The sequence below is a fragment of the Alligator sinensis genome, unplaced genomic scaffold (genome assembly GCF_000455745.1).
Source record: "Alligator sinensis unplaced genomic scaffold, ASM45574v1 scaffold1498_1, whole genome shotgun sequence".
NCBI classification, from domain to species: domain Eukaryota; kingdom Metazoa; phylum Chordata; order Crocodylia; family Alligatoridae; genus Alligator; species Alligator sinensis.
The window spans coordinates 8,285-31,085 of NW_005843305.1; the positions used below are offsets into that span (position 1 = coordinate 8,285).

General features: G+C 44.8%; 1 protein-coding gene across 2 annotated transcripts in view; it reads left to right on the top strand.

The window, feature by feature from the left end:
• The first annotated feature begins 13 nt into the window (after window positions 1-13).
• The window catches only part of LAP3 (leucine aminopeptidase 3), a 29,583-nt gene continuing 6,795 nt past the window's right edge, over window positions 14-22,801 (top strand). The window contains exons 1-9 of one of the 2 annotated variants that reach the window (XR_003092266.1): window positions 14-262; window positions 748-863; window positions 1,207-1,261; window positions 3,681-3,786; window positions 6,436-6,595; window positions 11,120-11,284; window positions 12,419-12,577; window positions 16,069-16,193; window positions 20,477-20,565. Coding sequence is in view for 1 of the 2 variants with exons in the window: in XM_006038299.3 (XP_006038361.1) it covers window positions 248-262; window positions 748-863; window positions 1,207-1,261; window positions 3,681-3,786; window positions 6,436-6,595; window positions 11,120-11,284; window positions 12,419-12,577; window positions 16,069-16,193; window positions 20,477-20,565 (990 nt within the window). In the remaining variant the exon portion in view is untranslated. The remainder of the gene's footprint in view (window positions 263-747; window positions 864-1,206; window positions 1,262-3,680; window positions 3,787-6,435; window positions 6,596-11,119; window positions 11,285-12,418; window positions 12,578-16,068; window positions 16,194-20,476; window positions 20,566-22,801) is intronic. The other variant, XM_006038299.3, reaches the window with a different exon arrangement.

Genomic DNA, 22,801 nt, shown 5'->3' on the forward strand with positions numbered 1-22,801 from the left:
CAGACCTGCTCGCGGCTCTGACCAGCGGCCATGCCTGGGCTGGAGCTGCCTGGCGAGGGCTGCGGCCCTTGGTCTCCTCTGGCTCGGGCTCTGCGCTGCGTCTCGTGGTCGGCAGCTCGTGCTGACCCGGGCGAGGGCGCTGGGAGCCTGAAGTTCGGCAGGAGGCAGGGCTGATCCCCGCCTTTCGGGGAAGAGTGCCCAAGATGTGGCAGGGTTCTTCTGGTGCACCAGAAGAAGAGCGCACAAGATGCGGCCAACCCAGGTTTGTTTCATCAGAGGCTGTGAAAGGAGGTGTAGAAAGCAGAGCAGGAGAGAAGCTAGAGTACAAAATGCAAGCAAGAGGGAGTAGAGAGAGAGGGGGGCAGCGCTAGGAGAGAAAAGCAACTGGACACCTGTAGAAACGAGGCGGGTCGCAAAAGCTAATGCAAGTAATGAGGAAAGAATCCCCAGTGCCTGTTTAGACCGTGATTACCACAGTCCAGTTTGCGGATAATTTCTTGTTCCACAGTTTTCATTCAGACTGGTTTTTACAATTATTTTTGCCCAAGAACAGCAATCCCAAGGTGTGTCCAGGAGGTTGAAGTGCTCTGCCCCAGGCCTGTATCTTTCTTTTCTATTTTCTCTTTAACTCTCATAAACAGATTCCTAATTCTCACAGTGCTGAGCGTGCTGTAAATGTGGCCCTCGCATCTGAGTGTACATGGTTTGCAAAGAGAGCTCAATTTGTGCACGTAACTTTTCTTTCAGGGCCTTGTCTTGGGCATCTATGCAAATGAAAAGGAAGAGGGACCTCCTCAGTTTACTGATGCAGGAGATGCTTTTGATAGACGTGTATCCGGGAAGCTGAGAGAACTTTTGTCCATGTGAGTGTTCAAGCCTGTTTCTTAGCTGTCTTGCAATATCAAGAAATTTCAGGAAATACATGTTTTAATTCATTGTTAGAGTTTGCAGCCATACCGTTTTGTACGTTGGTATTCAGTCGTCACAGGCTTGGTGGGTTTGAGCTGCAGCAGTACATAGAAGAACATAGGTGCTGCAGGGCGTGGAAGCAATGATTGGGTAAATTTTGTTTCTTTTTAAAATCAGTAATGAGGCAACATCCTTGTGTGGTGTTAAAGGGTACTATGTGGCTGGAGCATGAAATTGTTGCCACGAGAAATCAGGATCTTAGTTTTAAAAGAATGTCTGGCGCTTCTTATATTTTAGATCCGGGCCTCTTTTGAAGAAAGGCAAAACACGCATCTTTCATGGTTTGTATCAGGTATGATGTCTCAGTTTATATGAAGTATATTGATTTGTCTGGTGACCTCCATGCGAGTCTTGGCATTGTTTCTTATTTTAAGTCCATTTTGGATGTAGCATGTTATGGCAGACTGTTATGCTCCATCGTACAATAGAAGATGTCTGTGTGCACTTTTGCGTCCCTATGATGCTATAATGGGTCTTATACCAGGCAAGGAGACTAAGACACGGTTGTCTTAAACTAAAAGCAAGTTTATTGAACCCTAACAGATACAATTCTAATTAAAACTGAAGCAGCATTAGCAGTTAAAAAATTTTAGGTTTGTAGCTAGTCAAAGCAGATGCTTACCCCCCCGCCTTCCCCCTCCCGGTTTGATCAGGCCTTGAAGTCTTGTCAAGGGCTCCTGGGGCTTTTGTACATGCCACAAAATTGGCCTTTAAAGCGGCTTAAATGCCCTTTTGCACTGCTTTAATGGCGTTGCTGTTTACACTGTCGGCAGCGTATTGCGCATTAAATGACTTTGGGACGCAGCAAAATAAAACACCTCCGAGGTGTTTTAGTTTGCTACCTTACAGCTGCGGAGGGGAGCACTGGGCCCCGTGCAGCTCACGGGCTGTGCAGGCAGCCCAGCAGCCGCCCGTGCAAGCAGGCTCCACCGAAGGAAAAAAAAAAAGTGGCCTGCCTGGGGAGTGGGTGCTTTCCTCCACGGCTGAGGTGCCCCCTGGAGCCGCCTGGGCCAGGTGCCTGTGGGCAGGTGCCGCTTGGGAGGCACTGCCACTGCCGCAGAGGGAAGCACCAGCCCCAGCGCAGCTCAGGGACTGCTCAGCCCACCGGCAGCTCGCCCTCCCCCTGCTGCTGCAGAGGCAGGTAAGGATCAGGCCCGACCCTTGTGTACACACCACAGAGGTTTACTGTGGTTTAATTCTCCCTAAATTGAAGCGGTGTTTTTAAAAACCCACTGTTTCGGTTTAGAGAGAACTAATGAGGTAATCTTTTCATTCTGAGGTGGGGGTAGGTTTTGCCCTGATTGTTCCTCTTTTACCCAGGTTATATTTATTCAGTTTAGTTATCCAACTTCCTGATTCATTTCAAGTCAGAGACAGTATTTTTCCATCTGCTCCTTTCACTGGGTGCATGTCTCGACCATAGTTCGAGCTAAGCACAAAGGTCAAACCCAGGCCTGAAGGCCTCTTGGTTCCAATAGCACTGAGCCAAGGTTTTTTTCAAGGGATTTCAAAGCCATAATTTCTTAGTGGTTTTTTGTTGTTTTCTATATGCAATTCTTCTGGAAGGCCCAATCCAATTGACTTTAAAGTCAGTGGAAAGACTCTCATGTATTTCACTGGAGTTTGATTAGATCTGTAGCTGTTTTTGCACACAACCACCAGTGAAAAAAGTGGGAATTCTTTGCATAAAAATGCTCCAGAATTGTTCCCTAGGCAGTATTCTTGGGAGAGCGTAAAGTCGTAACAACAGGAGTTTGAACCATTGCTAGCTGTAGTAATTCTAGAAAGTGTGTCCAAGCTGCAGTCTGTTGTGAGCTACATGTTAATTCAGTACTTGAGTTGGAAAACTGATTATTAGAAACATGCTTGTATTTGTAATGAAAATCTGAAGAGACCCCATGTTTTAATTTCATTTTGTTTAGAAAGGTTTGGGGAATATACTGCTGTATGCTTTTTGGAGGGAAGTATATCAAATTATATATAATTTAAGAGATTCCTTTCACCTCAGTTATTTCTCCTTCCTTCTGCCAGCTCTTCAGTCCCTTAGAGGGGTTAATCTCCCTTTCTTTCCCAGGCTGATGGTGTGTACTTAGCTTTCTACACTTCCTTGTAGTGCTGTTATCTAGCACTCTAAAAAGAGCTCAAAATATGAAATGGCAGTTTGACAGTGGAAGAAGAAAAATTTATTATTTTCTAATGCTCAAGAATAGTATGGGGAAGGCTGTAGAGATTATTAACCTACTGCTGTGCCTGAAGCACTGAGCAGTGAGAGAGAAAAAGATCCTTGTCCAGGATGAGCATCCTGCCTTGTTGTTTGATGGATAGAGGGTAAAATTGTACACAAACTCTGTTACAAGCTTGCTGAAAATGATTCACAAATATTATGAATAATCCTGTTACTTAAATTGTTCTTTGAAGTGTGGACCACCTCCTCTGGGTGCATGTGTAGGGCATACTACCCCGGGGCCCTGGCTGAGAACTCCAGTCACCACCACAGTACAAATAATAATATAAATTGGACAGCAGTGAAGTTCTTCATTTTCCTGTATAAATTTTATAGGAGCGGGAGAGATTCGTATCATAGTGTAGCGACTTGCTTTGAATGACGGATGTTATGCTTCTGTTATGTCTGCTTTCAGTATTGCTATTAACCTTCCATACTGGCTGTACTCGTGAAGAAAATAATTCCACTTCGTGTCGGTTTTACACAGGACTTTCCAAGTGTTGTAGTTGTGGGCTTGGGTAAGAAGAGCATTGGAGTAAATGATCAAGAAAACTGGGATGAAGGCAAAGAGAATATTCGGGCAGCTGTTTCAGGTTAACTTATTTCATTTAATGTTTACTCCAGTTCTAAGTATTTGTTTCAACTATTAAACTAACACTGAGATGTGATGCACTGTATTGTGATGAAGCATGTGAACTTAAATCAAATAGTTCATTGTACATTTTGTTGAAAAATAGTAGGGGTACACTGATAGAGATTTTTGGGGCCGATAGCCAATTTTTAGGAAGGCATATAAGGTGATACCAATCTGGTTTCTAATACCAGCCTGGTAGCTTGAAGAGCAGTGTCCAGCTGGTAAGTCTGTTGTGGTGGAAGGGGAGGGGGAAGGGAAGGGGCGTGGGGGACAGATTGAGGCCCCTGCGGTAAGGGAGGGAGTGGGGCTGGGCCAGGTGCTGCCTGGACTGGGACGGGGCAGCCACAACAGGTTCATCGGAAGGGGGGGCATCCGCCACTGCATGCACCCCACGAGGTGTGTCCCCCTGGATCTGGGTGAGGTGGACTGCCACTGCGGGCTGGGGCCGGGGCGGTGCTGGGCTCTTCCCAGCGGGAGCTGGGCTGGGCTGAGCTCGGGACAGGTGGCAGTGGCACTGGGAAGAGGACTATGGGGGGCTGCAGCCACATCAAAATTCACTGTAGCTCCCCCAATTCCATCTTCCAGCGCCTCTGACCACAGCTGCAGCCTACCCCTCCCCGTGCAGATCTGAGGGGTACACGCCCTCTGTGTCCTCCCAGGGTGCGCGCAGCAGTGGGAGCCACCCCGCATGCCCTGGGTGCCTGCCTGAGCCCCAGCCTCAGCCCTACTCCCTCCCTCACCACGGGGGCTTTGATCTGTGCCCTACATCCCTTCCCTCTCCCCTCCCCTTCCACCACAACAGATTTGCCTGCTGATCACACCTCTCCAAGCTGCCAGTTGGTGCTTCTAGCCACCTACGTACTGTGCTGTGGCTGCGCACATGCACAGGGCATTTAGCAGTCAAATTATCAACCACATCAGGCTGATTTTTGATACAGTCAATTTTCTTTATATTGGTGCCAATCCTATATTGGACTGATGTATCGGTGCACCTCTAAAAATAGCACACAAAATCTAAGGATCTAGCTTGGAAAATGCATTTTCTCACTGACTGCTTAAAAGTAGTTGGTCTTTCCCAGGTGAGGCCATTACTTTCTTCAGGAAGTAATCTTTCATTTTTTAAAAAAGTATAGTTTTCCTGGGTTAGAGCAACACCGTTCAACTGATGGCCTGTGAGGCATTAAGTTGTGGCCCTCAGGTCCTCAGCCACTGCTCCCGCTGTTGCTCTGATTGCAGCAGCAGACAGAAACCCTGGGCTCTCTTCCCCTCCTTTGGTGGCTGCTTTCTGTCCCTACCCCAGAGGGATGAGGCAGTGCTGTATTGGAAGCAGAGGGTGAGTCCAAGGCCCTGCGGGAACATGATGTACTGGTTGTGGGGGGGGGGTACCGCAGGCACATCTATGCAGCACACAACGTAGGGGTCTGTGGCTCGCCCTGATGTGGCCCTTGCTCATGTGGCCTGAAGGGTGTGCAGCCACTGGCTGCGTGGAAGTTGAACAGCCCTGGTTTAGAGGTTTTCATTAGAGGGTTATCCATGCAGCAGCATCTTCCTGAGTGTTCAGACAGACAGTTCTAATATCTGCTGCTCAAGCTTTTCCAAATTGTAGGGATTTGAAAAGGCACTTATTTATTTCATTGCTTCTGTTCAAATTAATTTGATGAGTCTTTTAAGTACAATCTCATGCTAACTTTGCACTTAACCTTGCACTCCTTATGACCCTAGATATTTATTCATGTTGCATAGATTATAGGTAAGATTTCATTTTATGCTGTGAGGGAGATTTACATAAATAAAATTTTAAATGCATTTCCTTACCTGTGGAAGCAGAAGGATCTTTTGAGGTTGCAAGGTCTTTCTCCTATCCCTGAAAGCGTACTCTGGGTAATGAAGTATGATTATAAGGCATCTAGTAACTTCATAAATTCTCTCCCTCTAGAATTTGAATTAGGAGGGATTTCATATTTGACAAACTCAAACCTTATGTTTTATTATTTTTACTGAAGCAGGTAGGAACTGTATCATGCTGAGCTCTGTACACAGAACAAAAACGCTTCCCTGCCCCAATTTAAGCGTAAGACGGGGACAGACAGATTGGGAAGCCCAAACAAGCAAGTGAGAGTGCTAATTGATATTACGGTGCCTGTGGCCTAACAATCGTTAAGTTTTTCATAGGCAAAAGAGAGTTTGTTATAGTATGTTTGTATTTTCTGCCAGTTATAAAAGTGCCTGTAACAAGGTTTTTGTAATTTTTTTAAAAGTAAGTTTATTAGCAATATATTGTACTACAACTTTATTTGTGATGGCCTGAAACTTTGATTACCAAAATGCCCCAGAATTGTGTAGTTGCCTCTCTTTTTTTTCATAAGGTTATTGTGAAATGCTTATTGGCTAAGTTACTTGATAAATTATATTCAGAGTTCATAAATGTCTGAATATTACCAATATGTGGCCTTTTTAATTGTGGATATTGACTTTGCTGTTGGATTTTTTTTGGATGGTTTCTGTCTTTTTAGCAGGTGTCCATAATACTTGTTTTTTCTCCTTGAAAATAATTGCTTCAAAGCCTTCTGTTGAGGACACAATCTTATCAGTGTCTTGTTTTATCCAGCTGGATGCAGGCAGGTTCAGGATCTAGAGATCCCTTGTGTTGAAGTGGATCCCTGTGGAGATGCTCAGGCTGCTGCAGAAGGAGCAGTCCTTGGATTGTATGAGTATGATGAGTTTAAGAAAAGGAAGAAGCCTGTCGTTACTCCTCAGCTACATGGAAGGTGATGGCAAACAAAGTTGTGCTTGTAAAACACTTGGATACTTGGCATATGTGTCGCTTCTACCCCACTATCCCTTTTCCATTTACTCTGTGTTGCGTGAAATATTTTAGCAACCAAGTCATTTCTACAGCATTTGCTTCACAGGCTAATCACTGTAGTCACTGTTGGTATGTTATGAGGCAAGAACAAATTAAGCAACAAAGGGTTTGGGATTAAGAAAGAAGAAGGGGCAAAACACCTCCATCTTTTATGAGCTATGTGGTACTTTTCATAGTCCCATGAAGTGTGGGAGTTGTCTCTATTAATGCACAAACCCTTCCCAGGAAAAGGAAATGCTGCACCAGATCCGACAAGCAATTCATCTAATACCCTGTCACTAGCTGTAGCCAGTACCATATATATTGGAGGAAGATACCAGAAATATTTACAGTAACCAATTTTAATAATTTGCCCAAAGGGGAAGATTTTTTTCCCCCCTAATATTTGTCCATTATAGATTGGGTTGTGCCATTAAGCACAAGTGCTTGGATGTCTCTCCTATTTATTTTGATATCCAGAAATATCTAATGCTTTTTGAGTTCTAGCAAGTTACTAGATATTCTTTTATCAGCAATGTATAATGTGAAAAAAGGAGAAGCGGCTCCTTTTTATTATGGAGAGAGGCTGCTGTTACTCGGGAGCTGAAAGTAATAACAGTTTTCTCGTAATAGAGCTTCCCCAGCAAAGTTCCCCGATTTCCTTTTTGAACTCCGGTGTCTTTTGTTGTAACCTTTTATTACTCCAGTAACTTTTAGGTCTCCTGCATTTACACCCCGTGTGAAAGGATATTAAATATCATTCTTTGAGCATAAGTCCCAGGTATACATGGGTAAATAGTTTTTCAAGGGAGAAGCTTACACTCTTTTAGAAATAATCTAGAGAAATCTAATGCTCCTAAGCATATCCTGCTCAAAGGAAAGTAGGGATGGAAGAGACCTCACATGTCACTTAATCTAACACTCCACTCAAGACAGGATCCTAAATGACTAAACCATCCCAGTCAGTTGTCTTTCTAACCTGCTCTTGAAAACTTCCATGGATGGAGATTCCATGATTTCTCTGGGTATTCTGTTCTAAAGACAAAGGCAACTGGACATGTAGCCAAGAGCCCCAGGTCAAGGTGGCTGTGGGTCTTGAACCCAGATCTTTGCCTTGAGAAGCTGGCAGGCTAACCCCTGGGCTACAGTAGCAGGCATAACCGTGCTGGTATACCATAATGTTGCATTTATCTGTTTCCCGAAGCAGCACCACCTTTTTCTTTAAATTACTGGTCTCTGAAATAGTAACGTCTCAGAAAATGGCTGCTCTTGTGGCTACCAGTGCAAGTTGGATTAGAAGAATTGTGTTCAGTTCCCCGTTTTGTTGCAGACTTCCTATGTAACCTGGGGCAAATCACTTAATTTCTTGGTGTTTCAGTTTCCCACATGTAAAATGAGAGCAATTATTTTTTCCTAGTTAGGATGTAGAGGTGCCCCTCTGTGAATATCTTAGGCTGTTGACAGTGACCAGTAGGGTTGTGCGAGGCTTCGGACAGAGCTTCAGATTCGGAGAAGCTTCGGATGCTTCGGGGTCCAAAGCAGCACATCTGGGTCGAAGCGCTGGTCTCGTTAGGCTTCCCGAAGCGTTGCAGAGCCCGTGAAGATCTGCGGAGCTGCCTCGGAGCCGCCTCAGAGATGCGGCCATAGGGTATAATGGGGAAGCAATAAAATAGCTATACCTTTGTTGTTTTTTGTCTGATTTGGATGAAATTTTCAGGGGTGGTAGACTCTGTAGCGAGGATGAAGCCTGCCAAGTTTCAAGAAGATTGGTGAAGGGATTTGGGGGGAACAGGACCCCACATTCTCAAAAGCAAAACTCATGTCACATCTATGCGTTACAACATAGCGGGGTGAAAACTGCAGGGCTGGTAGCTCTTACTGAGGCCACGAAGCCTGCCAAGTTTCAAGCAGATCAGTGCAGGGGTTTGGGGGGAACTACCCCTCACGCTGCGTACAAGCAAAACTCGTACCATGGGTGCTTGTGGGACTGACTGTCTCTGGCTTGGGGCGTGGGAGACAGTACTGCAGGCCTGGCTGCTAAGCTGCTGTGTTACCAATTACCAATCAATCCTGATTCACTCAGGGACCAGGGACTCCGGGACCAGCTCAATACACAGGACCTAGCTACTACATAGCAACTTACGGAGCATCAATTAGCACCTACAAAACCAGGCTAAGGAGAGGAAAGAATCAATACAAACAATCACTGCCCCAAGATGGACACAGTCTTGGCACGAGTTTTGTCCGTCAGCAGCTAGGGGTGCAGGGCCCCAGAACTCCCCTGCACCGATCTCCTTGACAGCTGGCGGGCATCATGGCCTCAGCAGGGGCCACCATCCCTGTAGCTGTCACCCTGCTGCGCCTGAACACACGCAGTGTCACCCATGTCACGAGTTTTGCTTGTCCACAGCTTGAGGTGCACTTTCCCCCAAACCGCTGCACCAATCTCCTTGAAATTTGGCAGGCTTTGTGGCCTCAGTAAGAGCTACCACCCCTGCAGTTTTGACCCCCCTGTGGTGTAACATACAGCCGTGACATGAGTTTGGCTTTCATGAATTTGGGATACAGTTCCCCCCAAACCCCTGCACTGATCTTGAAACTTGGCAGGTTTCATGCTCTCAGCAGAGGCTACCACCCCCGCAAGTTTCATAGAGGCTAACCTCCCTGCAAGTTTCCTTCCAATCGGACAAAAAACAACCAAGTTATAGATATTTAATTGATTCCCCCATTATACCCTATGGCCGGTTCTCAATCCGGCCGAAGCTTTGGAGGCAGAGACCCAGTCCGGAGCTCTGGATTGGATTGCGGCCATCCAAAGCGGCTGGATCCGAAGGCAGATCGGATCTCTGCCGACTTGCACAGGCCTAGTGACCAGAACTGTGCTGTGAAGCTAGAATCCTGCTTGTCAGGCTTCACTTTCATGAAATAATCCTAATTTAGCAAGATTCACAAAAAAAGGATGGGTACTTGGAGCACAATAATTTCCAGAATCAGCATAATTAAGGTGAATGCATTTTGGATAATTTTCTAGATCAGGGGTAGGCAACATTTTTTGGCCGGAGTACCGAAAAACACCACAGTGCCTACCTTGGAAGGCGCCAGAGTGCTGGCATGCCAGAAGAACAAAATGAGGGCAAGGGGTACATGGCAGGATGCCTTGCTGCCCTGTGCCCCGCACCCAAAGTCTCTGCCCCCATCCCGGGCTCTGTGGCTGCCAGCAGCTACCCTGGCTCTAGAGCCTGAGCTTCTCCCAGCAAGGCTTGCAGCATCCCAGCTGCCTGCTGGGAGCAGCCTGGGCTCCTGGGTGGCAGCAGCTCCCCAGAACTGGGGCCGGCTGGCGCCAGGCTCCAAACAGCTGTGCCAGGCTCTGGCATCAGCTCCATACCGGCACATGCACCCATATGTCGGAGCAGGCAGTGGGGGAGGGGCCTGAGGCAGTGCAGCCCTGGTCTCTCCCCCATTCCTGGCATGGAGGTGATAGCAGGTTTCTGGAGCTCAGCGCAGCTCCTTGTAGCCAGCCTGGACTCTGGGCAGCTGCAGCAAGCAGCGGGCAGGCTGCAAACAGCTATGCTGGGCTCCATAGCTCCAGCATCAGCTCCATGCTGGCAGCGACTGCGTGTGCACCTTGAAGCAGACAGTGGAGCAGCACAGCCTGCCCTGAAGAGCTCATGCAGTTGCTGCCAGCATGGAGCTGATGCCAGAGCTATGGAGCCCGGCGCACCTGTTTGCAGCCTGCTTGCTGCCGCTGCCCAGAGCCCAGGCTGGCTCCAAACACCTGTGTTGGGCTCCGGAACCCTGCTATCACCTCCATGCTGGGAGTGGGGGAGAAACCAGGGCTGTGCTGCCTCAGGCCCCTCCCACACTGCCCACTCCAATGTGCGGGTGCATGCGCCAGTATGGAGCCTGGAGCCCGGCACAGCTGTTTGGAGCCTCCTGGCTGCAGCTGGCCCCCGGCCCGCGGGCGGGGGGTGCGGCCGCTGCAGCTGGCCCCGGCTCTGGGTAGCTGCTGCCAGCCGGGAGCCTGGGCTGCTCCCAACAGGCAGCTGGGATGCTGCAAGCCTTGCTGGGAGCAGCTGGGGCTCCCAGCTGGCAGCAGCTACCCAGAGCCGGGGCTGGCCATGGCGTGCCTAGCAAAATGGCCTTGCGTGCCACGTGCAGCATGTGTGCCAGGGCTTGCTAACCCCTGTTCTAGATAATTCCATATCTACTCACTGCAGGGCCCTTACAATTATGTCTGAAGCATCTGGTGGCAACTGCTATCAGGGGTGGGTTACTGGACCAGGTGGGCCTCGGATCTGATCCGTTACTATCCTCATCTTTTGTCACATCCCTTCATACCATATATCATGCAGTTAGGCAGTTTTACTTTCAGAATGTAGGAAGCAGCTAAACGATGAACCTTCCTTTTCAAGGGTTCATAATGATGTTAATTTTGTGATATTTCCAGTGATGGAAAAGAAGCCTGGCAAAAAGGTACCATCTACGGTGAAGGTCAAAACTTGGCTCGACACTTGATGGAGGCCCCAGCAAACTATATAACACCAATGAAATTTGCTGAACTTGTTGAACAGAAACTCAAAGCTGCTAATAGCAGCATGAAGATCCATATCAGGTGAATTCAGTTTAAATCATTCCTTTGGAAATTGTTGTTGGTTTAAGGTGCAGCATATAAAATGTTATAGGGGTTTGCCCATTTTTTCCCTGTTGTCATTTTAGTGGACAAGGGAAAGGCAGATATTTATGTGTAAAATGTAAATAAATGAGTGCTGTAGTTGGTGCCCAGCAATTGCGAGTTACTCCTGTTTTGGGTATTAAGGATCCTAGCCACCTCCATAGGCTGAGGAAGCACGCTAGGAGAAGGTGAACAAGTGAGCTACCTGGTCAGTATGACAGGCAGTTCACAGGGTGCGTCTACATGTTGCTGTATGGTGACGTTACTATGGCGCTGGGCTTTAGTACTTTTTTTCTACTTCCTTTAGTATCTTTGGAAGTACCTAAAGCATGACACAGTACAGGCTGTTACTGTGCCGTACACACAGTGCACGGTTAGGTTTCGCTGCTATGTTGCTGTAGTGGCATGCTATGCCATGGGAGCATGCTGCTATGGCAGTGTAGCTGGCAATCACGTGTAGACCTGCATGATCTCTGTCACCTTAGTGTGCCATATGGTGCCGTAAGGTGATGCGTGGATATGCCAATAGAGCGCTAAAGAGAGAGCTTGAATAGACTAGGGATACCACTTCCCATCTTTTAAGTATCTCTGTTTCATATTACTTCTGTTTTATATTATTTTTCTAATTAATTCTACATCCCTAATTCCAGTTCATAATTATTCACCTTTTGGAAATGGTAAGCAAACAGACATTACTTGTCATTAATTTGCCCAGAGCTTGTAGTAGTTTCCTCGATACCATAGATCTATCTTTATGCTTTGGTGCATTCAGGTGCAATCTCATGACAATTTTATTCAGGTCCCCCAGAAAGCAAGGTCTGAGATGTGAAGGTCTGATATTTTTCAGCCCTATAATTTCTAAAAAAAAAAAAAAAAAAAAAAAAAAAAAAGCAACCCACCCATGAAGGAGGAGTAATGGATGGGACTTGGTTTATTTTGCAGTCTGTTATCTAGGGGATTATAGCATTATTTGAAGATAGGTTTATAACTTCTTATGAGTTATAATTTTTTTGTACAGATGGTTCAGTTTATTTTTAATTAATATTATTAAAATAAATATTGTCTGTATTGCAGATCAAAATCCTGGATAGAAGAGCAGCAGATGGGAGCATTCTTGAGTGTAGCTAAGGGTTCAGAGGAGCCTCCAGTCTTTTTGGAGATTCACTATTCCGGCAGCGCTAATGCAAATGACCCTCCATTGGTGCTTGTTGGGAAAGGAGTTACATTTGATAGGTAATCATATTAACATTTGATCCGCTTGTGGTTTTTGTTTGAATCAGCAAAATATTTGCTAGTGTGCCACTTGCTTACGTTCCCAAAAACATACTAATTATTTAAAGCTTTTCTGTTTCATTGTGTAAATTGCAGGGCAGGAGGGAGGAATGCCAGCAAATATGCCAACAAATTAAAGAGTTTATCAGATTGAACATACTAATAGGCCTATTAGTACTACTGTTTGTTCTTACTTGGAAAATCAACAGTATTTTAAATTTAAATAGATATCACCTTTTTTCTTTTGGAAATCACTAAAAGAAAGGATTTTCTTATTGGCCAATGAGAGCATCTTGCTTTAATACATTTTGGGAAACACTGGAAATTTATAAATCTTCCTCTTTCTAAAATGAATGTTCTGGCAGTTTTATTTCTCAGCCAATAAAATCTCTCTCTACGTTCACTCATTTAGTAGTAATAGCAATCATTTCTGTTTAATGAATTTTCTCCTAGAACTGTCTGAAATAAGAATAGAGTAGAAATAGAATGAATAAATAAATAGAATAAAACTTTATCAGAAATGCAGAGCTTCAATAGCAAAACTTAATAAAGATCTTAACCTGTAGCAGAGTATCCACGGGTTTAAATATACCAAGTAAATGTATGTAAAACAGGACTTGTCAAGTAAATATGCTTCTGTCTTGCTCATTTGCCAAGTTAAGAATCCTGTGTTTCCTTTGTACAAGTCAGCTCCTGTAGTTAGTGTTATTTTTCCAGTTGTTTCAAGGGAATTGCAGCATCTTCAAGGTGAATTCATTATGTAAAGGGAAAATATTTAAAATGCTTTTGTCCTCAAATCTATCTAGGTGTTGTATGTGCCTCTGGTATTGTCTTGATATGAGCTCTTATGGAAAAAAGTGTAAAACTTTGTTAATGAAAACTTTGTCTCTTGTCCTTTAAAAGTAATTTTAAGAAGTCTATTTTGATCAGTAAATCAGCCTGGAAATGTACTTGCTGCAGAGGGTCAGAGAGGCTGATTTGTGCTGTGGGTCAATTTCTCCAGAAAAAAAACCTAAGGGAGAAAAAAAAGTTCTTCTAGAGTACAGCACTGTGTCTGTTGCTGTCTGTGCCAGTGGGGGGGCATTTTTTTTCAGTGTGCTACAAATTGACCCCACACCTTCCTGAAGTTTCACTCCAATCCTCTTCCCAATCTGCTGCTCTACTTTCTGTTCCATACCCTGCTCTCCCTGTCTGATCTCCTGCTCTGCTTTCTTCTTCCTGATCTCCTGCTCCTTGCTTGATCTCATGCTCTGCTTTTTGCTCCCTGCCTGATTTTCCCACTGTGGTCTGTCCCCTCCATGATCTGTTGTGTGCCACACACACACAGAGGCTTGCCATGCCACTTGTGGTACTCATGCTGCAGGTTGGCCATCTCTGCTCTATGCATTCACATAGGCCAAAGCTATTACTTCATCTCTACCACTCTCATGCATGGAGTTGGCTAGTAAACTGATAGGTCCCACAATTAGTACTGTATTTTCTTGCATAATACATGCCCCCAAATAAGACACACACCATGTTTTGTGGAAGATGGAATACAGAAAAAAGATTATTCCAGAGCTGCATAGAGCAGGGACAAAGCCTTATCTTCAGCGTATTCACCTTCTCTTTCCTGCTTATCAAGCACTGAAACCCTAGCTGCTAAAAACTAATCTCTGTGGGTGGATCTGTGATTTTGAAAAGAGCTAAAAACAGTCTGCAGCAATATGGAATTGGGGAAAAGAGACCAGGAGTAGCTAGAAGACAGTAAATTTGCTAGAAGAAAGATTAGCTTGATAAATGGAACATCAGGACCATTAGAAAGGAGATATGATCATTAACACCTGTGGGGTGAAGATCAATGAGCCATGGAGTAAATTGATTCCCTGAACTGTCTGAATAGAAATGCCACTGTGGCTGGAAGCAGCAATCAAAGCAGGGTGTTGCTGACATGGGGTGCTTCTCTGCTCAAGACACACATCCCAATTCTGGGAGCTGATGTTTAGGAAAAAGGTATTTGTGATATGGAAGTAAATACAGTTAATAGTGTAATGCTTTGAGTGAGTTGAGTGCAGGAATCAAAGGTTCCACAACGCCTCTCCTGATGAGAGGACCGTGTCTCTTGACATAAGGGAAGAGAACTCCCATCTTTGCATTCTTCCTTTCTAATATAGCATCTGATGAAGCAGGATGTCACCTATGAAAGTTTATGCCCCTCTAAACCTGTTACGGTACCACCCTGCTCCACCTTCTGCTGCACTTCAGGCTAACACAGCTAACTACCTCTCTTTTTCTTCCTGTCTGTGAAACTGGAGCGTGCATAGAGTAACTAGCAATAGAGCTTAGCTATTCATTTCTGATACTGTAACCCCTTTAAAGGTTATCCTCTGGGTGAGCTTAACTAAGCAAGGATGAATTCTGGCTAGTTCCCCTCTAATACTATGATATGTGGAGGGGGATGCTTTCCTCATTCTCAATATATCCTTCAGTGACATTGCCATGAACCAGCCATAAAAGATAAGTTGAATGTCTCTGGGATAGGGCAAGTTTAAGAGTCTGCATCGTGCAGACCTGGCATTCTTTTGCTTCTAAAAGTGAAAGAGCTTCAGTGGGATGGTAGGCATGGGACTGGCCTAAATGATTGTGTGTGTGTGTGTGTGTTTATTTTAGTGAAAGCATGATGTAGCTGTGATGGTCCAGAAATGATGTGGGAGGCAAGGATTTCTTAGTGATATCTTTTATTAGACAAATTACATAGTTGGAATAAAGTTAGACAATCTTCCAAATGCAAGACATTCTTTATCAGGGATACAACAATTTCATGTGTTCAAAAATGCTAATCTAACTATATTCCAACTGCCTAGCTGGTCCAATAAAAATATTGCCCTAAGAAATCCTTGCTTCTCATTTATTCATTTTGGCTTTGTGTTATAGCTTTCAATGAGGGATGTAATTTTTAGAATAAACAGTTGCCTACAGAGCATCTGCTTTTGCTTTGAAATGTGTTTGGGCAGAGTGAAAAGACTGTAGTCCTTACAGCAGTTGGTCTCAAAACCTTTTTTGCTTGAAAGAGCAGCTATTGAGTAATTCATTAATCTGCTCTACTTTATACCGATTTACTATGGCTACTGCTTTGCCCGTGTACTATGGTGACTGGCTTTTGAATTATATTTGGAAGAGTAATGCACATCTGTTGTGTTATATTCCGTACATGGCAAATTAGGGGTGGTTTTATTATGTCCTATTAAGCTACTACAAAGAGATGATTTGGACAGATCTTATTTTTTACAAAAATCAGGTATGCTGCTTTTAAGGACACTTGCAAAGTTTTGCTAAAAAACATATGACCTCTCTACCCTGCATTTATTGATGTTACTGTTAAAATATACTGATGAACCCAGGAGCTATTTGAAAGTCATATAGTGTTAAATTCATAATTGTTGAATGAGATTTTCTATTCTCCACCTCTCCAGTGGTGGCATTTCATTAAAGCCTTCTTCAGGTATGGATGCAATGAGAGCAGATATGGGAGGAGCAGCAACTGTGTGCTCAGCCATTGCAACAGCAGCAACGCTAAATCTACCTCTTAATATAATTGGTAAGTAAGAGGAGGGGACAAAACGTCATCAAATCCTAGATTTAAATTGTGTTAGGCAAAGCTATTTTTAGGATCAGTGAGGAAGTTGTACTTCCACATCATAATAGAATCTTGGGGTTGGAAGGGACCTCGAGTTACCTTGTCCAGTCCTCTGCACAGATACAAGATTTATTGTTCCTAAACCATCCCAAGTAGGTCCCTGCCCAGTCTCCCAACAAAAGAGTTTTTACAATTTTCCTAGTCAGGGGCACTTGATGGTTCCTTTCAGTCATTTTACCTACTTGCCCAATCTTTTTCATGATGATGTGTGTGTGAGGAGATATTTTGCCAATTCGTCAAAAATGGCCTGCCCTAGGAGACCAGAGCATATTGTAAGACTGGATAAAACCAAAATATAATTCATGCAGAAGTCATGGGTATGAAGATTTGGATCTCTCACTGTCTGGACTCCTGGTTAGGATTTGCTTGGTATTGCATGTCTAAGAAATCTATGCGTCAATTTAACCATAAACTTTATGGTGTTTAAGAGCTACAAAATAAGGAAATTAACACTCAAAGAATCAACACTGTTGTATATACTAATGTAAATTGATGGGTAATCTCTTAAAATGGGGTGGTGCATTAGAAATGTGTAGATGAAAATGTGACTAGTTTTGACACCCGTTTCATGAATGAAGGAATACAGGCAGTCCTCGACTTATGACTTTTCAAGTTACGACAAACACCATTTATGACATTTGTGAATTGACACCCTGCTTCGAGGTTCCCACGCTGGTTTTGCCTTTACAGTGGTCAACACCATTGCGTCCAGGTGGTAAGTCTGTTGTGGGGCGGGAACTGGGGGAGGGAAGGGGTGTCGGGGTGCAGATCAGTGCCCTCCCCCATGCCTTGCTGCTGCTTGCCCAGCCAGGGTGAAGCTGCTGCTCATCCGGGAGGCACAGGGAGCTCAGGCCAGATCCCGTCACTGCGTGCCATTTGTCCAGAGGCAGTGCGGTGGCTCAGTCTCGTGCTGGCCCCACACGAGCTGGGCATGTGGCATGGGGGCGTAGCCCCCGCTCCCAGTGCCTTCCACCCAGAGTGCAGCCCTGGCCCCGCCCGTCCCGTGAAGATCCTGGGGCACATACCTCCCCCACATGCCCTCCTGGACCACTGGGGGGACCAGTGGCAAGAGCCACTGGACAAGCTGCCACATGAGCAGCTCCTGAACCAGTGGCGTGCAGCGGCACAAGCTGCCCCACCCCTGCCCTGGGCAATGCTTGCTCCAGCTCCAGCCCTAATTCCTCCCTCGCTGCAGGGGCACTGATCTGTCCCTCCATGCCTCTTGCTGTCCCACCCCTGCCCTGGGCAATGCTTGCCCTAGCTCCAGCCCTAATTCCTCCCTCGCTGCAGGGGCACTGATCTGTCCCTCCATGCCTCTTGCTGTCCCACCCCTGCCCTGGGCAATGCTTGCCCTAGCTCCAGCCCCAATTCCTCCCTCGCTGCAGGGGCACTGATCTGTCCCTCCATGCCTCTTCCTTTCTCTCTCCCCCCCGAAAACAGACTTACCAGCTGGACACAGCTGTGTCAACCAAGAACCAATCCCCCATTTATAACATTGTTCTTATGGGAAAATTGGTTTTGAGTTACCATGTTTCGACTTAAGATGTAGTTTTCAGGAACCAATTGTATTGTAAGTCTGAGGACCGCCTGTACTGGACTTGGTCTTTTGAGGTGCTTAGCCTCCCCAACTGTCACTAATATCTAAAATCACTTTGTTTGAGATTTTCAGGAGATGCTTTGGCTCTCTATAGGGTTGGTATTGCATATGAAAGATGCCACACATTGACTTACAGATAATTAGCTATTTAACCAGTAGTGCGAGAACTCATCTACTGTAATGAAGGCCTTTTAATGTAGACTCAGCCATCAAAGAATTTTTCTGTATCCTAGAATTGTTATATATCCTCGAGAGTTAAAAAATATAGTTTGGAATGTAGTCAGTCAAAAAGAGCAAATGATACTTTTTAGAGTATCATTTATAAATAAGGTTAAAACTAAACAGGAAAATGGAAGAGTGCTTTGAGATGGATATTGTAGAAAAGTGGAGATGTATTGCTGACTTCCTGTCATTTATCAGGTGGAAATTCTGAGTTAATGCTTTGGTAACGATACAAGCCTAAGCATAGAACCAAAGAACCTAGTATCAAAAGAAGAGTAGGTGTGAAAAAGATGTGAAAAGTATTACTATGCAATTAAACTTACATGATCAACTCACTGCTCACAAATCTGGCATTGGTAAGAAAATTTGCAATCTTTGGTTCTCAAGGTTCCAGTTCCACAGTTAGCAAATTTAATGGAGCATTCCACTGCATCAGGCACTGTTCATATGTGGGGGGAGAACCAAATTGGGGGGGAAGATGTTCTAGAATAGAGTCCATGGGTGATGAGTCCCTTTCATGAACTTAGCAAGATCTATCTTAAAGTTACACCAGTACACCTTTCCAAATGCTGCTGTAGAACCTCATTCCTCTGGTTAAAAGCCTTCATTCGATTTCAGGACTCTATTTTTGTGTGGTCAGTTTTTACATATTTATTTTTGTTGTTTAGTCTGAGTAATTCTTTTCCCTCCCTGGTTTCCCCCCCACGCCCTCTCCAAAGTATATACAGGGGAAAATGAGATCCCCTCTCAGCCTTCATTTTGCTTAGGCTAAACAAGCCATAGTCTTCTAGTCTCCTTTTATAAGATAAGCTTTCCATTTCTCTGATCATCCTAGTGGCCCTCCCTGCACCTGTTCATTTTCTCATGCATAGATAGCCAGAATTGTACACTGTGCCCGATGAGGTCTTGCCTTGTACAATGGAATTGATTCTTCCCTATCTCTACTGCTAGTATCTCACCTGATGCAACCTAGGAGTGTTTTTCCTTTCCCCCCCCCCCCCCCCGCTTTGTGACTTATAGTCATCCTGTAATGCAATACCACACACCCGGGCTTTTTTCTTCTTCTCTTTTGCCCAAATGATGAACTGATATCTTGTAGCCAGAGTTCTTGTTATGGGTCCTTAAATGCATGCCCTTGCATTTTTCATTATTGAATTTAAATCTGTTTCTGTTGTTGCGGTCCTTGAGGTCATCCAGTTATTCCTGCAAGATATCCTGAAATTGCCCTGTATTGACAGTTCCTGCCATTTTTGGAAAAAAGTTGGAGTGTATTGATGACACAGTTATTAATGAAAAATAGGTAATGGTATGTTCCCATATAAGCGGTGGTACATGATGCAAGGATGCTGCATAGCCATGAGTAAACAAATTGATTTGTGATACAAATTGATTGTATCTTTGAGGATGAGAATTACAATATAAAAAAGTTCGAGAATCCCCTCCTAAAAGGTAACTAAAAATGTTTGGCTGTCCTCTTGCATATAACCAATAGAGGGCGGTGTAACACAGATACGTACTTTCTTTAACATCATGAATATCTTTACTCTGAAGTGGAAATTACAAGTGCAGTAAAGTCCATGTGCACTACTCCACTGAAAAGTCATCTGCACAGCCTAGTATTGTCATCTTCATTGTGATCTAGACAGAACACAGACTGGGCTTCCTGGTGTGTGACTGGTGGGTTGCTATTTTCCTCTAGATCATGGCCATGGCTAGATTTGGAGCTTTGAGAGTGGTTAGTTGCATTGCTAACTTAGCATTTTTTCAGTTTTATTTGAGAGACTAAATGCATTTATAAATTACAGGGGAAGGCTAAAAACCACTCTCCTGTTTCCCAATGGATCTCTTGATCTTTCTCTGATATTTTTTTTCCCAGTAAGTAGAATTTACCAGTAAAATAGCTGGAAAACTGTAGCATTCCAGAAAGAAGCAGATGCTTTTCTAAGTGTATGAAATTAGCATGGCCAGAGCTACATGTTGAAGGCTTGACTTATTGTCAGGAAGGCTCAGCATTGACATGAAAAGCTTTATAGCTGTTGCTTTAGAGACCGTACAACTTCTCGGCCTCTTGAAGGCTCAGATCAAGTGTAAAGTAATTCATGGCATGAAACTGATGTAGGCAAAGGAACGTCGCATGTTAACAAGTAAAGACGCTTGATGTGATGAAGAAACTGCATTACATATCTCAGTTTTGTTTTGTTTTTTTTATCAAATTCTAAGTACAGACCTAGAAACTGTAAATCGAGATAAGAATACTATCCTTGTCTTTGGAGTGATTTAGTATTAAAAGGTTCTTTGGGGTTTGTTTTTTTTTAATAGTGAAAACTTTAGAGAGAGACTGCAGTAATACTTTCTTTTCTAACAGGTTTGGCACCTCTCTGTGAAAATATGCCAAGTGGTAGGGCAAGCAAACCTGGAGATGTAGTTAGAGCCAAGAATGGAAAAACAATACAGGTATGTATTAAACTTGTCTTTAGGACCTATTCATCAAAACTCGCTAATCGATCAAGTTATATTGCTTCTGTCATAGTAAAAATACCATTTAAAATGGAAACCAGTGCCTGTAAACAATGTGTTACTTAAATTGCTAACTTAGCATTTTTTCAGTTTTATTTGAGAGACTAGATGCATTTATAAATTACAGGGGAAGGCTAGAAAGCTCAGTCATTTACTGCAGGCTCTGGAAAATGTTGAATCAGCATAGAGGGATGTTATGGTGCATATGAAGATAGTTAAAGCTAAGCTCTCATACAGAGAGCGTAACATGTTAATTGCTTTCAATAGATTTTTAAGACACTTGCCTGCAATATATCTTGAGTGAGACATGCAAGCATTAGTTTTCTGCTGACATAACCAAGGTCTTTATTCTACGAACTACTCTACTTAAGAAAAATTCTAGGGCAGAGGTTTGCTTGTGCAGAGTAGTTTGCAGAATAAAGCCCCCATATTACACATTTTTTTTTTAAATCCAAAATAAAACCCCCCATTTTGTTGACTGGTAACAAGGACCATAATGCTATATTTGAACTATTTCTATGCAAGAGTTGATGGACAGACCAATGTTTCCCTTTCAGAATTTCTTTTATTATATTGTGAATTTTGAATCTTTCAGTTCCTTGATGCTTTGCTATGAGCTATACCAATAATTTTGTAGTTCAGTAGTGCAATGGTTATAAGGGGGCTATGTCACACTTGCCCACGGAAGAGTCAAAGACTTGAAAAGAGGCTTCAAGGTTTACCTTGCAAAGTTTGTTATAAAGCATCCCTGCAAAGAAGATGGGGCCAAAAAGAACCAGAGATCTGGAGAGACGAGACCTCAACATCTGAAGGGGAAGAAACCTCGAAACCCACAGTGATAGAAGCTATTTGCAGGAGTGGTACCTGCCTCTGTGCTACTCTGCAATTCCCTTTTTCTTCTGGGAATACAGTTGCAGTAAGAATTATGTTTACACTGAACAAACCTCTACTCAGTAACAGCCATTTGAGATGTTAATGGACTTTGTTAAGGGGCAGTGATCAGACCTGTGCTCTGCTCTATCAGCTTCCATCCTTGCCCAGCCTGTGAAATTTTTTGATGCCTAAAATTGCTTTGAAAATAACTCCTTGTAAAATATTTTCTTTTTCTTTTATCTACGTTAAAAACTAAGTTTTTGACATGACCTTTGCTGCTCTTTCGGTATGTGATTCAGTAATACCTCAGGTTAATGAATCCTCTGGGAACAAAGCTCCTTCATAACGAAGTCGGCCTTTATTTGTAAAAAAAAATTGAAACAAGGCAAACGTGGATTTCTCATTTTACCAGAGAAACCCATGGCTTTTGCAGTGAGCTCCCTGCAGGCGGGCAGAGTTCCAGCCTGCAGGGAGCTTGAAGGGAGTGGGAGGAAGGTGGTGAGACAAGGGGTGCCACATGCATGTACATGCTTGTGGCCCCAGGCAGCCTGCAGAGCAGCTCCAGTAGGTATGTTGCGGGGCGAGGGAGATTGAGGGCCCTGTAGGGAGGGAAGTGGGCAGAGCTGGAGCTGCTGCCCAGTCGGGTGGGACTTGGAGCCCTAGAATACAATGCATGGCTGTAGGGCCCTAGTGGGGAGCAGGATGGGGCCGCAGGTGGCCCATCCAGGGGAGGAGGAGGGCCAGCTCTGCTTCCGTGCACATTCCCAGGATACAGGGGGGACCTGCGCCCCCCAGATCTGTACAGGGGGCAGGCACTGGCTGCGGGCTTGGGCTCCCACCCTGCTTCCCTTCCCCCGGGGCCTCCGCAGCCCAGCAGGCATGACCTGGCATGGCAGGGAACAGCAGGGCCGTGCAGGGATCTCCTTGCCTCTGAGCTCCGTGCTACCCTGGTGATGCACCCCCTGTGCACACTGCTGCTCTCACTGCAGCCCCGCGTGCAGGAGGGACATCACCAGGGCAGTGCGGAGCTTGCTGCTCCCTGCCACACCAGGTCCTGCCCGCTGGGCTGCGGAGGCCCCGGGGAGGGAAGCAGGGCAGGAGCCTGTGCCTGTAGCTTGTGCCTGCCCCGCATGCAGATCTGTGGGGCGTGAGTTCCCCCTGCCCCCAGAAGTGCATGTGGTGATGGGATACCCACAGCAGGGGGGAGCGAGGGCAGGGGGCTGCGGACCCAAGTCCGTAGCCCTGGCAGCTGGGTATCTTTGTGAGTATTTATCACTTTACTGTGATCACTTATAGCATG